At 47.0% G+C, this 16,509-nt stretch overlaps 1 protein-coding gene across 1 annotated transcript in view; it reads right to left on the reverse strand.

The window, feature by feature from the left end:
• Positions 1-363: 363 nt before the first annotated feature.
• The window catches only part of LOC121559660 (nectin-1-like), a gene marked incomplete at its 3' end in the record, with an annotated part of 34,681 nt that continues 18,535 nt past the window's right edge, over positions 364-16,509 (reverse strand). Inside the window, exon 6 of the mRNA XM_045217527.1 lies at positions 364-607. Coding sequence (XP_045073462.1) covers positions 364-607 — 244 coding nt within the window. The remainder of the gene's footprint in view (positions 608-16,509) is intronic.

A 16,509-nucleotide genomic window follows, 5' to 3' on the forward strand; every position in this document is an offset into this window, starting at 1 on the left:
AGTGTGTTGTAGGTGTGTGTATGTTGTTTGTATGTGAGTGTGTTGTAGGTGTGTGTGTGTGTTGTTTGTATGTGAGTATGTTGTAGGTGTGTGTGTGTTGTTTGTATGTGAGTATGTTGTAGGTGTGTGTTGTTTGTATGTGAGTACGTTGTAGGTGTGTGTGTGTTGTTTGTATGTGAGTGTGTTGTAGGTGTGTGTGTTGTTTGTATGTGAGTGTGTTGTAGGTGTGTGTGTGTGTTGTTTGTATGTGAGTGTGTTGTAGGTGTGTGTGTGTGTTGTTTGTATGTGAGTATGTTGTAGGTGTGTGTGTGTGTTGTTTGTATGTGAGTGTGTTGTAGGTGTGTGTGTGTTGTTTGTATGTGAGTATGTTGTAGGTGTGTGTGTGTTGTTTGTATGTGAGTATGTTGTAGGTGTGTGTATCCTACACTGTATATCCAGCGTGACAGAGTCGGTGTATGTCTCCTGGTTATAGGAGGTGATACAGGTGAGTGTCTCCAGGTGTGTGTTCTTGCTGGGTACCAGGATGAAGTCGCTTCGCACCGTGATCGTCCCGTCAGAGTTACGGATCTCCTGGGTGGTAGCCTCACCACGCACACGCGTGTCCCACCTGCTCACATGCACGCACACACACATGCATTCATACACACACGCACGCACACGCAAACACACACACACAGAGAGAAACACACACACGCACACAAAGCAGTCAGGAAATAAAGTTCTTTATAACATTTGAAGCTAGCAGCAGTTATGGATACATTCACTGTTTGGGATCAAACCTTCGAGAAATGTCTGAACACCTCCATGCTGTGTAAGGGCTATTTTACTAAGAAGGAGAGTGATGGAGTGCTGCATCAGATGACCTGGCCTCCACAATCCCCCGACCTCAACCAAATTGAGATGGTTTGGGATGAGTCTGACGGCAGGGTGGAGGAAAAGCAGTCAACAAGTGCTCAGCATATGTGGGAACTCCTTCAAGACTGTTAGAAAAGCATTCCAGGTGAAGCTGGTTGAGAGAATGACAAGAGTGTGCAAAGCTGTCATCAAGGCAAAGGGTGGCTATTTGAAGAATCTCAAATATAAAATGTATTTTGATTTGTTAAACACTTTTTTGGTTACTACATGATTCCATATGTGTTATTTCATAGTTTTGATGTCTTCACTATTATTCTACAATGTAGAAAATAGTAAAAATAAAGAAAAACCCTTGAATGAGTAGGTGTGTCCAATCTTTTGACTGGTAGTGTATGTCTAACAGACGTACAGTATCTTGATTCAGAATGTCAGGATATGGTGTATCCACAAAACTCCAAGTATGCATGGGAAAGGGTCTGTAGAACATCAAAACGTGCCATGTAAAGATATCCCCTGACATGGACTCTTTTCGCTCAGTGTCGGTCGTCGGACACCCCAGACAGAGTATTGGAGACGGACATGAAAAAGCGAATGCGGCGTTGCCAAAGACAGGTTAGTTTATAAATTAAAACCAATCCTAAATAACTTACTGAGTTTGGAAGAGTTAAGACATGATCCACAGATTGTATTGTTTTTACCTAAATTGGTCGAGACAAACGGGACCTTTGGATGCCCGTCTACCATAGCACTCTTACATCATGAGCAAAAGCTATTGTTAGAATTCTCTAACTAAGTAAGTGAAAGTGAAAAAAGTACAACAAAATATAACTAGCGGTGTGGTGATGAGTAGTGACATATGAAACAAAACTATAATATATAAGCTACAGCTAGCTCTCTCTCTCTCTCTCTCCATACTATGAAACATAGCTAACTATAATATATATATATAGCTAGCTAAGCTACAGCTAGCTCTCTCTCCTCTTGATTCTCCTTCATTTTTTATTTAAACTAGCTAGCTAGCTAAGCTAGCTAAGTAAGTAAAAGTGAAAAACATACTATGAAACATAGCTAACTATAATATATATATACAGTGAGGGAAAAAAGTATTTGATCCCCTGCTGATTTTGTAAGTTTGCCCACTGACATGATCAGTCTATAATTTTAATGGTAGGTTTATTTGAACAGTGAGAGACAGAATAACAACATAAAAATCCAGAAAAACACATGTAAAAAATGTTATGAATTGATTTGCATTTTAATGAGGGAAATAAGTATTTGACCCCTCTGGAAAACATGACTTAGTACTTGGTGGCAAAAACCTTGTTGGCAATCACAGAGGTCAGACGTTTCTTGTAGTTGGCCACCAGGTTTGCACACATCTCAGGAGGGATTTTGTCCAACACCTCTTTGCAGATCTTCTCCAAGTCATTAAGGTTTCGAGGCTGACGTTTGGCAACTCGAACCTTCAGCTCCCTCCACAGATTTTCTATGGGATTAAGGTCTGGAGACTGGCTAGGCCACAACAGTTGGTGCGATTATTCACAAATGGAAGAAACACAAAATAACTGTCAGTCTCCCTCGGCCTGGGGCTCCATGCAAGATCTCACCTCATGGAGTTGCAATGATCATGAGAACGGTGAGGAATCAGCCCAGAACTACACGAGAGGATCTTGTCAATGATCTCAAGGCAGCTGGGACCATAGTCACCAAGAAAACAATTGGTAACACACTATGCCGTGAAGGACTGAAATCCTGCAGCGCCCGCAAGGTCCCCCTGCTCAAGAAAGCACATATACAGGCCCGTCTGAAGTTTGCCAATGAACATCTGAATGATTCAGAGGAGAACTGGGTGAAAGTGTTGTGGTCAGATGAGACCAAAATCGAGCTCTTTGGCATCAACTCAACTCGCCGTGTTTGGAGGAGGAGGAATGCTGCCTATGACCCCAAGAACACCATCCCCACCGTCAAACATGGAGGTGGAAACATTATGCTTTGGGGGTGTTTTTCTGCTAAGGGGACAGGACAACTTCACCGCATCAAAGGGACAATGGACGGGGCCATGTACCGTCAAATCTTGGTTGAGAACCTCCTTCCCTTAGCCAGGGCATTGAAAATGGGTCGTGGATGGGTATTCCAGCATGACAATGACCCAAAACACATGGCCGAGGCAACAAAGGAGTGGCTCAAGAAGAAGCACATTAAGGTCCTGGAGTGGCCTAGCCAGTCTCCAGACCTTAATCCCATAGAAAATCTGTAGAGGGAGCTGAAGGTTCGAGTTGCCCAACCCTAAACCTAACCCTAACCCTAACCCCAACATATTTGACATGCGTTTTTCTGGATTTTTTTGTTGTTATTCTGTCTCTCACTGTTCAAATAAACCTACCATTAAAATTATAGACTGATCATGTCTTTGTCAGTGGGCAAACATACAAAATCAGCAGGGGATCAAATACTTTTTTCCCTCACTGTAAGTGCCTTCTATGCTCGCTTCAAAGCAAGCAACACTGAACCAGGCATGTGCCACAGAACGCGAAGGTTGCCTGTCTAAATGACTATCGCCCCGTAGCACTCACATCTGTAGCCATGAAATACTTTGAAAGGCGGGTCATGGCTCACATCAACACGATCATCCCAGACACCCTGGAACCACTCCAATTCACATTCCGCCCCAACAGATCCACAGATGACGGAATCTCTATTGCACTCCACACTGCCCTCTCTCTGGACAAGACAGACACCTATGTGAGAATGCTGTTCATTGAGTACAGCTCAGCGTTGGCCACCATAGTTCCCTCCAATCTTATCTCTAAACTAAGGACCCTGAGACTGAACACCTCCCTCTGCAACTGGATCCTGGACTTCCTGACGGGCCACCCCCAGGTGGTGAGGGTAGGCAACAACACATCTGCCACGCTGATCTTCAACACTGGGGCCCCTCAGGGGTGCGTTTTTAGTCCCCTCTCGTACTCCTTGTTCACCCATGACTGCGTGGCCGCGCACAACTTCAACACCATCATTAAGTTTGATGACAAAACAACAGTGTTTTCCAGAAATCCTGTTTGGATGGTGCTGACACACATGACAGCTCTGCTTCTAGCTCCTAAGCAACAGACATGACAGCTCTGCTTCTAGCTCCTAAGCAACAGACATGACAGCTCTGCTTCTAGCTCCTAAGCAACAGACATGGCAGCTCTGCTTCCAGCTCCTAAGCAACACACATGACAGCTCTGCTTCTAGCTCCTAAGCAACAGACATGGCAGCTCTGCTTCTAGCTCCTGAGCAACAGACATGGCAGCTCTGCTTCTAGCTCCTAAGCAACAGACATGACAGCTCTGCTTCTAGCTCCTAAGCAACAGACATGGCAGCTCTGCTTCTAGCTCCTGAGCAACAGACATGGCAGCTCTGCTTCTAGCTCCTAAGCAACAGACATGGCAGCTCTGCTTCTAGCTCCTAAGCAACAGACATGGCAGCTCTGCTTCTAGCTCCTGAGCAACAGACATGGCAGCTCTGCTTCTAGCTCCTAAGCAACAGACATGGCAGCTCTGCTTCTAGCTCCTAAGCAACAGACATGGCAGCTCTGCTTCTAGCTCCTGAGCAACAGACATGGCAGCTCTGCTTCTAGCTCCTAAGCAACAGACATGACAGCTCTGCTTCTAGCTCCTAAGCAACAGACATGACAGCTCTGCTTCTAGCTCCTAAGCAACAGACATGGCAGCTCTGCTTCCAGCTCCTAAGCAACACACATGACAGCTCTGCTTCTAGCTCCTAAGCAACAGACATGGCAGCTCTGCTTCTAGCTCCTAAGCAACAGACATGGCAGCTCTGCTTCCAGCTCCTAAGCAACAGACATGGCAGCTCTGCTTCTAGCTCCTAAGCAACAGACATGGCAGCTCTGCTTCCAGCTCCTAAGCAACACACATGACAGCTCTGCTTCTAGCTCCTAAGCAACAGATATGGCAGCTCTGCTTCTAGCTCCTAAGCAACAGAAATGGCAGCTCTGCTTCCAGCTCCTAAGCAACACACATGGCAGCTCTGCTTCTAGCTCCTAAGCAACAGACATGGCAGCTCTGCTTCTAGCTCCTAAGTAACAGACATGACAGCTCTGCTTCTAGCTCCTAAGCAACAGACATGGCAGCTCTGCTTCTAGCTCCTGAGCAACAGACATGGCAGCTCTGCTTCTAGCTCCTAAGCAACAGACATGGCAGCTCTGCTTCTAGCTCCTGAGCAACAGACATGGCAGCTCTGCTTCTAGCTCCTGAGCAACAGACATGGCAGCTCTGCTTCTAGCTCCTAAGCAACAGACATGGCAGCTCTGCTTCTAGCTCCTAAGCAACAGACATGGCAGCTCTGCTTCTAGCTCCTGAGCAACAGACATGGCAGCTCTGCTTCTAGCTCCTAAGCAACAGACATGGCAGCTCTGCTTCTAGCTCCTGAGCAACAGACATGACAGCTCTGCTTCTAGCTCCTAAGCAACAGACATGACAGCTCTGCTTCTAGCTCCTAAGCAACAGACATGGCAGCTCTGCTTCTAGCTCCTAAGCAACAGACATGGCAGCTCTGCTTCTAGCTCCTAAGCAACAGACATGGCAGCTCTGCTTCTAGCTCCTAAGCAACAGACATGGCAGCTCTGCTTCTAGCTCCTGAGCAACAGACATGGCAGCTCTGCTTCTAGCTCCTAAGCAACAGACATGACAGCTCTGCTTCTAGCTCCTAAGCAACAGACATGACAGCTCTGCTTCTAGCTCCTAAGCAACAGACATGGCAGCTCTGCTTCTATGTCCTAAGCAACAGACATGACAGCTCTGCTTCTAGCTCCTAAGCAACAGACATGGCAGCTCTGCTTCTAGCTCCTGAGCAACAGACATGACAGCTCTGCTTCTAGCTCCTAAGCAACAGACATGACAGCTCTGCTTCTAGCTCCTAAGCAACAGACATGGCAGCTCTGCTTCTAGCTCCTGAGCAACAGACATGGCAGCTCTGCTTCTAGCTCCTAAGCAACAGACATGACAGCTCTGCTTCTAGCTCCTAAGCAACAGACATGGCAGCTCTGCTTCTAGCTCCTGAGCAACAGACATGGCAGCTATGCTTCTAGCTCCTAAGCAACAGACATGGCAGCTCTACTTCTAGCTCCTAAGCAACAGACATGGCAGCTCTGCTTCTAGCTCCTGAGCAACAGACATGACAGCTCTGCTTCTAGCTCCTAAGCAACAGACATGACAGCTCTGCTTCTAGCTCCTAAGCAACAGACATGGCAGCTCTGCTTCTAGCTCCTGAGCAACAGACATGACAGCTCTGCTTCTAGCTCCTAAGCAACAGACATGACAGCTCTGCTTCTAGCTCCTAAGCAACAGACATGGCAGCTCTGCTTCTAGCTCCTGAGCAACTTTGCAGTATTTGTTTGTGTGTGTCTATTTCTTACATTATTAGGCCAGAACGTTTTTTGTGTTATTACATACAGCCGTAAATATTTTTTGAATATGAGAGTGGTGGTAACTCACCAGCATTATGACCAGGAATACGACTTTCCCGAATTGGATCCTTTGTTCGAATAAAAACAGTGTAGTTATTCCCTCCGTAAGGCAATCAAACAGGCAAAACGTCAGTACAGAGACAAAGTGGAGTCGCAATTCAACGGCTCAGACACGAGACGTATGTGGCAGGGTCTATAGACCATCACAGATTCCAAAGGGAAAACCAGCCACGTTGCCCATCTTGTTAGGGAACATGAGCGAGACTCCAATGGGGAAGCCTATGAAGTAGTACCCCACCAGGTTACTCAACGCTCCAATCATCTGCTTTCCTGCTCCCCGCACGATACCGCCCATCACAGCCTGTCATGACACACACACAAACACACATTACTGACTCTATACACACACACACACACACATTACTGGCCGCACGCACACACACACACACACACACAAATTACTGACAATACACAAACACAGATACACACACTACTAAAGGAAAACCAGCCACGTCGGCGACACTGACGTCTTGCTTCCGGACAAGCTAAACACCTTCTTCGCCATCTTTGAGGATAACGCAGTGCCACCGACGCGGCCCGCAACCAAGGACTGTGGGCTCTCATTTTCTGTGGCTGACGTGAGTAAGACATTTAAGCGTGTTAACCCTAGCAAGGCTGCCGACCCAGATGGCATTCCTAGCCGCGTCCTCAGAGCATGTGCAGACCAGCTGGCTGGAGTGTTTACGGACATATTCAACCTCCATATCCCAGTCTGCTGTCCCCACTTGCTTCAAGACACCTCAGCTGTCTTCAACCAGGATCTCAGCGATCACTGCCTTATTGCCTGCGTCCGTAACGGGTCCGCGGTCAAACGACCACCCCTCATCACTGTCAAACGCTCCCTAAAACACTTTAGCGAGGAGGCCTTCCTAATTGACCTGGCCCAGGTATCCTGGATGGATATAGATCTCATTCCGTCAGTAGAGGATGCCTGGTTGTTCCTTAAAAGTAATTTCCTCTCAATCTTAAATAAACATGCCCCATTCAAAAAATACAGAACTAAGAACCGATATAGCCCCTGGTTCTCCTCAGACTTGACTGCCCTTGACCAGCACAAAAACATCCTGTGGCGTACAGCATTAGCATCAAATAGCCCCCGCGATATGCAACTTTTCAGGGAAGTTAGGAACCAATATACACAAGCAGTCAGGAAAGCAAAGGCTAACTTTTTCAAACAGAAATTTGCATCCTGTAGCACTAACTCCAAAAAGTTTTGGGACACTGTAAAGTCCATGGAGAATAAGAGCACTTCCTCCCAGCTGCCCACTGCACTGAGGCTAGGAAACACTATCACCACCGATAAATCTACAATAATCGAGAATTTCAACAAGCATTTTGCTACAGCTGGCCATGCTTTCCATCTGGCTACCACTAACCCGGCCACCAACTCTGCACCCTCTGCTGCAACTTGCCCATGCCCCCCGCTTCTCCTTCACACAAATTCAGACAGTTGATGTTTTGAAAGCGCTGCAAAATCTGGACCCCTACAAATCAGCTGGGCTAGACAATCTGGACCCTTTCTTCCTAAAACTAGCCACCGAAATTGTCGCAACCCCTATTACTAGTCTGTTCAACCTCTCTTTCATAACGTCTGAGATCCCCAGAGATTGGAAAGCTGCCGCGGTCATCCCCCTCTTCAAAGGGGGTGACACTCTAGATCCAAACTGCTACAGACCTATATCCATCCTGCCCTGCCTTTCGAAAGTATTCGAAAGCCAAGTTAACAAACAGATCATCGACCATTTCGAATACCACCGTACCTTCTCCGCTATGCAATCCGGTTTCCGAGCTGGTCACGGGTGCACTTCAGCCACGCTCAAGGTCCTAAACGATATTATAACCGCGATTGATAATAGACAGTACTGTGCAGCCGTCTTCATCGACCTGGCCAAGGCTTTCGACTCTGTCAACCACCGCATTCTTATTGGCAGACTAAATAGCCTTGGTTTCTCAAATGACTGCCTCGCCTGGTTCACCAACTACTTCTCAGATAGAGTTCAGTGTGTCAAATCGGAGGGCCTGTTGTCTGGACCTATGGCAGTCTCTATGGGGGTGCCACAGGGTTCAATTCTTGGGCCGACACTTTTCTCCGTGTATATCAATGATGTCGCTCTTGCTGCTGGTGACTCTCAGATCCACCTCTACGCAGACGACACCATTTTGTATACATCTGGCCCTTCATTGGACACTGTGTTAACAAACCTCCAAACGAGCTTCAATGCCATACAACAATCCTTCAGTAGCCTTCAACTGCTCTTAAACACTAGTAAAACTAAATGCATGCTTTTCAATCGAACGCTGCTAGCACCCGCCCACCCGACTAGAATCACCACTCTCGACGGGTCTGACCTAGAGTATGTGGACAACTACAAATATCTAGGTGTCTGGTTAGACTGTAAACTCAACTTCCAGACTCACATAAAGAATCTCCAATCCAAAGTTAAATCTAGAATCGGCTTCCCTATTTCGCAACAAAGCCTCCTTCACTCATGCTGCCAAACATGCCCTCGTAAAACTGACTATCCTACCGATCCTTGACTTCGGCGATGTCATTTACAAAATAGCCTCCAACACTCTACTCAGCAAATTGGATGTAGTCTATCACAGTGCCATCCGTTTTGTCTCCAAAGCCCCATACACTACCCACCACTGTGACCTGTACGCTCTTGTTGGCTGGTCCTCACTACATGTTCGTCGTCAAACCCACTGGCTCCAGGCCATCTATAAATCACTGCTAGGCAAATCCCCGCCCTATCTTAGCTCATTGGTCACCATAGCAGCACCCACCCGTAGTCTGCGCTCCAGCAGGTATATCTCACTGGTCATTCCCAAAGCCAACACCTCCTTTGGCCGCCATTCCTTCCAGTTCTCTGCTGCCAATGACTGGAACGAATTGCAAAAATCTCTGAAGCTGGAGACTCTTATCTCCCCAATAACTTTAAGCATCAGTTGTCAGAGCACCTTACCGATCACTGCACCTGTACACAGCCCATCTGAAATTAGCCCACCCAACTACCTCATCCCTATATTGTTATTTAATTTGCTCTTTTTGCACCCCAGTATCTCTATTTGCACATAATCTCTTGCACATCTAGCATTCCAGTGTTAATACTATTGTAATTATTCTGCACTATAGCCCATTTATTGCCTTACCTCCATAACTTGCTACATTTGCACACACTGTATATATATTTTCTGTTGTATTTTCTGACTTTATGTTTTTTTTCTTTACCCCATATGTAACTCTGTGTTGTTTTTATTGCACTACTTTGCTTTATCTTGGCCAGGTCGCAGTTGTAAATGAGAACCTGTTCTCAACTGGCTTACCTGGTTAAATAAAGGTGAAATAAAAAAATAAATAAATAAAAAAAAAGATGTCCACCATTTTTCCTGTACCCAAGAAAGCAATGGTAACTGAACTAAATGTCTTTCTCCCCGTAGCACTCACTTCTGTCGTCATGAAGTGCTTTGAGAGACTAGTCAAGAATCATATCACCTCTACCTTACCTGACATCCTAGACCCACTTCAATTTGCTTAGCACCCCAATAGATCCACAGACGATGCCATCGCCATCGCGCTGCACACTGCCCTATCCCATCTGGGCAAGAGGAATACCTACGTAAGAATGCTGTTCATTGACTATATTTGTATTTGTATTTATTATGGATCCCCATTAGTTCCTGCCAAGGCAGCAACTACTCATCCTGGGGTCCAGCAAAATTAAGGCAATTATACATTTTACAATACATTCATAACAGATTTCACAACATATTAACTGCCCTCAGGCCTCTGCCCTTACTACCACATTAATTGCCTTGCAAAAGTACTCACCCCCCTTGGCGTTTTTCCTATTTTGTTGCATTACAACCTGCAATTTAAATTGATTTTTATTTTGGATTTCATGTAATGGACATACACAAAACAGTCCAAATTGGTGAAGGTAAATTTAAAAAAATAACTTGTTTCAAAGAATTCTTTAAATTACCTTCAGAAGTCCCATAATTAGTTAAATAAAGTCCACCTGTGTGCAATCTAAGTGTCACATGATCTGTCATATGATCTCAGTATATATACACCTGTTCTGAAAGGCCCCAGAGTCTGCAACAACACTAAGAGAGGGCCACCCACCAACACTCACAGACCAGGCAAGGAGGGCATTAATCAGAGAGGCAACAAAGAGTCCAAAGATAACCCTGAAGGAGCTGCAAAGCTCCACAGCGGAGATTGGAGTATCTGTCCATAGGACCACTTTAAGCCGTACACTCCACAGAGCTGGGCTTTACGGAAGAGTGGCCAGAAAAAAAGCCATTGCTTAAAGAAAAAAATAAGCCAACTCAGTTGGTGTTCGCCAAAAGCCATGTGGGAGACTCCCCAAACATATGGAAGAAGATACTCTGGTCAGATGAGACTAAAATTGAGCTTTTTGGCCATCAAGGATAACGCTATGTCTGACACAAACCCAACACCTCTCATCAACCCGAGAACACCATTTTTTCATCGGCAGGGACTGGGTAACTGGTCAGAATTGAAGGAATGATGGATGGCGCTAAATACGGGGAAGTTCTTGAGGGAAACCTGTTTCAGTCTTCCAGAGATTTGAGACTGGGACGGAGGTTCACCTTCCAGCAGGACAATGACCCTAAGCATACTGCTAAAGCAACACTTGAGTGGTTTAAGGGGAAACATTTACATGTCTTGGAATAGCCTAGTCAAAGCCCAGACCTCAATCCAATTGAGAATCTGTGGAATGACTTAAAGTTTGCTGTATACCAGCGGAACCCATCCAATTTGAAGGAGCTGGAGCAGTTTTGCCTTGAAGAATGGACAAAAATCCCATTGGCTAGATGTGCCAAGCTTATAGAGACATACCCCCAAGAGACTTGCAGCTGTAATTGATGCAAAATGTGGCTCTACAAAGTATTGACTTTGGGGGGGTGAATAGTTATGCACGCTCAAGTTTTCAGTTTTTTTGTCTTATTTCTTTATTGTTTCACACCCAAAAATATTTTGCATCTTCAAGTGGTAGGCATGTTGTGTAAATCAAATGATACAAACCCCCCAAAAATCAATTTTAATTCCAGATTGTAAGGCAACAAAATAGGAAAAATGCCAAGGGGGGTGAATAATTTCGCAAGCCACTGTATCTATAACACCAAATCCATGTGTACATGTCTGTATAGTGCGTATGTTATCGTGTGTTTGTATGCATGTGTCTATGTTTGTGTTGCTTCACAGTCCCCGCTGTTCCATAAATTGTATTTGTATCTGTTTTTTAAATCTAATTTTACTGCTGGCATGAGTTATACTATACTCCCGAGTGGCGCAGTGGTCTAAGATGCAGTGCAGGCTGTGCCACTAGAGATCCTGGTTCGAATCCAGGCTCTGTTGTAGCCGGCCGTGACTGGGAGACCCATGGGGCGGCGCGCAATTGGCCCAGCGTCGTCTATGGGAGGGAATGGCCGGCAGGGATGTAGCTCAGTTGATAGAGCTTGGCGTTTGCAACGCCAGGGTTGTGGGTTCGATTCCCACAGGGGGTATGAAAAAATAAATAATGTAAGTCGCTCTGGATAAGAGTGTCTGCTAAATGACGTAAATGTAATGTGGAATAGAGTTCCATGTAGTTATGGCTCTATGTAGTACTGTGCGCCTCCCATAGTCTGTTCTGGACTAGGGGACTGTGAATAGACCTCTGGTGGCATGTCTTGTGGGGTATGCATGGGTGTCTGAGCTGTATGCTAGTAGTTTAAACAGACACCTCGGTGCATTCCAACACTTCTCACAAATACAAGTAGTGATGAAGTCAATCTCTCCTCCAATTTGGGCCAGTTTTAGAATGCAGAGCAGCGCTTTATTATGGACAGACTTCTCCCCATCTTAGCTACTGTTGTATCAATATGTTTTGACCATGACAGTTTACAATCCTGGGTTACTCCAAGCAGTTTAGTCTCCTCAACTTGCTCAATTTCTACATTATTCATTATAAGATTTAGTTGAGGTTTAGGGTTTATTGAATTATTTGTCCCAAATACAACGTTTTAGGTATTGAAATATTGAGGACTAGCTTATTCCTTGCCACCAATTCTGAAACTAACTGCTGCTCTTTGTTAACTGTTGCTGTCATCTTGCGACTTGTGACGGCCGGCCGCCCAACAACCTGCCCACTTGACCCTATCCCCTCCTCTCTTCTCCAGACCATTTCTGGAGACCTTCTCCCTTACCTCACCTCGCTCATCAACTCATCCTTGACCGCTGGCTATGTCCCTTCCGTCTTCAAGAGAGCGAGAGTTGCACCCCTTCTCAAAAAACCTACACTCCATCCCTCTGATGTCAACAACTACAGACCAGTATCCCTTCGTTCTTTTCTCTCCAAAACTCTTGAGCGTGCCGTCTTTAGCCAACACTCTTGCTATCTCTCTCAGAATGACCTTCTTGATCCAAACCAGTCAGGTTTCAAGACTGGTCATTCAACTGAGACTGCTCTTCTCTGTGTCACGGAGGCTCTCCGCACTGCTAAAGCTAACTCTCTCTCCTCTGCTCTTGTCCTTCTAGACCTGTCTGCTGCCTTTGATACTGTGAACCATCAGATCCTCCTCTCCACCCTCTCCGAGTTGGGCATCTCCGGCGCGGCTCACTCCTGGATTGCGTCCTACCTGACAGGTCGCTCCTACCAAGTGGCGTGGCGAGAATCTGTCTCCGCACCACATGCTCTCACCACTGGTGTCCCCCAGGGCTCAGTTCTAGGCCCTCTCCTATTCTCGCTATACACCAAGTCACTTGGCTCTGTCATATCCTCACATGGCCTCTCCTATCATTGCTACGCAGACGACACACAACTGAACTTCTCCTTTCCCCCTTCTGATAACCAGGTGGCGAATCGCATCTCTGCATGTCTGGCAAACATATCAGTGTGGATGACGGATCACCACCTCAAGCTGAACCTCAGCAAGACGGAGCTGCTCTTCCTCCCGGGGAAGGACTGCCCATTCCATGATCTCGCCATCACGGTTGACAACTCTGTTGTGTCCTCCTCCCAGAGTGCAAAAAGCCTTGGCGTGACCCTGGACAACACCCTGCCGTTCTCCGCTAACATCAAGGCGGTGACCCGATCCTGTAGGTTCATGCTCTACAACATTCGGAGAGTACGACCCTGCCTTACACAGGAAGCGGCACAGGTCCTAATCCAGGCACTTGTCATCTCCCGTCTGGATTACTGCAACTCGCTGTTGGCTGGGCTCCCTGCCTGTGCCATTAAACCCCTACAACTCATCCAGAATGCCGCTGCCCGTCTGGTGTTCAACCTTCCCAAGTTCTCCCACGTCACCCGGCTCCTCCGCACACTCCACTGGCTTCCAGTTGAAGCTTGCATCTGCTACAAGACCATGGTGCTTGCCTACGGGGCTGTGAGGGGAATGGCACCTCCGTACCTTCAGGCTCTGATCAGTCCCTACACCCAAACGAGGGCATTGCGTTCATCCACCTCTGGCCTGCTGGCCCCCCTACCTCTGCGGAAGCACAGTTCCTGCTCAGCCCAGTCAAAACTGTTCGCTGCTCTGGCACCCCAATGGTGGAACAAGCTCCCTCACGACGCCAGGACAACGGAGTCACTCACCACCTTCCGGAGACACTTGAAACCCCACCTCTTTAAGGAATACCTGGGATAGGATAAAGTAATCCTTCTACCCCCCAAAAAAAAAAAAAACATATTGTAAAGTGGTTATCCAACTGGTTATAAGGTGAATGCACCAATTTGTAAGTCGATCTGGATAAGAGCGTCTGCTAAATGACGTAAATGTAAATGTCATTTCAATCGCTGTGATAGCTGACATGTCGTTAGTAATGTGTAGTGTCAGCGTTTGTTGCTGGCATGTCATGCCTAAATTTGCAAATCTTGCCAATGAAAAAATGATTAAAGTAGTTGGCAATATCAGTGGGTTTTGTGATGAATGAGCCATCTGAGTTTGTCTTTTTGCCCAAAATTCCATTTAAGGTGCTCCAAAGCTTTTTACTATCATTCTTTATGTCATTTATCTTTGTTTCATAGTGTAGTTTCTTCTTCTTTTTACTCAGTTTAGTCACATGATTTCTCAATTTACAGTACGTTTGCCAATCGGTTGTGTAGCCAGACTTATTTGCCATTCCTTTTGCCTCATCCTTCTCAACCATACAATTTTTCAATTCCTCATCAGGGAATCAGGGCGGCAGGTAGCTTAGTGGGTAAGAGCGTTGTGCCAGTAACCGAAAGGTTGCTGGTTCTAATCCCCGAGCCGAGTAGGTGAAAAATCTGTCGATGTGCCCTTGAGCAAGGCACTTAACCCTAATTGCTCCTGTAAGTCGCTCTGGATAAGAGCGTCTGCTAAATGACAAAAATTTTAATGTAAATGAAATCCACTGGGTTTTTACAGTCATTTTCTTAATGGGTGCATGCTTATTAATAACTGGGATAAGCAATTTCATAAATGTGTCAAGTGCAGCGTCTGGTTGCTCGTCATTACACACCATGGACCAACAAATATTCTTCACATCAACAACATAGGAATCACTACAAAACGTATTGTATGACCTCTTATACACAATATTAGGCCCAGCCTTTGGAACTTTGGTTTTCCTAGATATGGCTACTAAATTGATATCACTACATACGATGGATTTGCAAACTGCTTTAAAACTAATTTCTGCAGCTTTAGTAAAGATATGATCAATACATGTTGATGATTTCACAGCTTCTACCCCCAAGCCATAAGATTCCTTGTCACGGTTTCTGCCGAGGCTGCTCCTTCTCCTTGTTCGGGCAGGCTTCGGCGGTCGTCGTCCCCGGAGTACTAGCTGCCACCGTTCGTTGTTTCTGTGTTTGTTTGGTTTGGTCTGTCTTGGTACACCTGTTGCTCATTATGTCTTGATTATGTGTCCTTTAAGTTCTGGTTGTTTCTGTCTGGTGGTTGTGTGTAGTTGTTCTATGTCAGCAGGTGCTTCCAGTCAGTTAGTGCTCTATGTGCGTTTATTGAGTTTGTACGCTGTGTGTGTTATTTTCCTTGTTCTTCCGGCTCTGTTTGTAGCCGTTCATTCTGTGGACTTTATTAAAGTATTTTTGGACTTGCATCTGCATCCTGCATATGATTCCACACCACACCTACGCCCGGCCTTGACAGAACTACACACCACTCATGGAATCAGCAGGAGCAGCAGCAGCGACCGAGTCATGGGAGGAGCGCGTCTGCGGACAGGATGACAGGATAGCCCAGATCACCAACGCTCTGCAGGGAGTAATGAATACCCTGCATCGCCTGGAGACCAGTTGGGCACCCACACCTCCTCCCACAGTACCACCAGCACCGGTCAGTCCCTTAGTCCACGCTCCGGAACCCAGTGGGATTCGGCTCTCGCTCCCGAGGGCGTATGATGGTACCGCTGCCGGGTGTCAAGGTTTCCTCCTGCAAGTAGAACTCTACCTCGCCACCGTACACCCGGTGCCCTCGGGACACGAGAGCGTTTCCGCCCTCATCTCCTGTCTCACCGGCAAGGCGTTGGAGTGGGCCAACGCCGAATGGAGGAGAATAGACCCCGCGACGATCACCTATGCGGAGTTCTCCCGTCGCTTCAGGGCTGTATTCGACCATCCACCTGAGGGGAAGGCGGCGGGAGAACGTCTATTCTACCTCCGACAGGGGAAGAGGAGCGCCCAGGAGTTTGCACTGGAGTTCCGGACTCTAGCGGCAGACGCAGGGTGGAATGAGCGGGCCCTCATAGACCACTTCCGCTGCAGCCTACGGGAGGACGTCCGTCGTGAGTTGGCCTGCAGGGACACCACCCTCACGTTTGACCAGTTGGTAGACATGGCCATTCGCCTCGACACCCTGTTGGCCACCCGCGGACGTCCTGAGTGGGGGCCGTCCATTCCACCCTCCAGCACCTCCGAGCCTAGTCCTATGGAGCTCGGGGGTGCTGGCGCTAGAGAGGAGAGGAAAAGGAGCCCCAGGGGGACCAACCCCTGTACCTACTGTGGCCGTGGAGGACACACTGCGGTCAGGTGCTGGGGGGGGTCTCCTAGGGGGAGAGACGGCAGGCCACGCACTGGGGAGTCCTCCCAGGTGAGTAGGCGCCCCACTTACCCAGAGCTCTCTGTTGT

This window comes from Coregonus clupeaformis, unplaced genomic scaffold, assembly GCF_020615455.1.
Source record: "Coregonus clupeaformis isolate EN_2021a unplaced genomic scaffold, ASM2061545v1 scaf1095, whole genome shotgun sequence".
NCBI classification, from domain to species: Eukaryota; Metazoa; Chordata; class Actinopteri; order Salmoniformes; family Salmonidae; genus Coregonus; species Coregonus clupeaformis.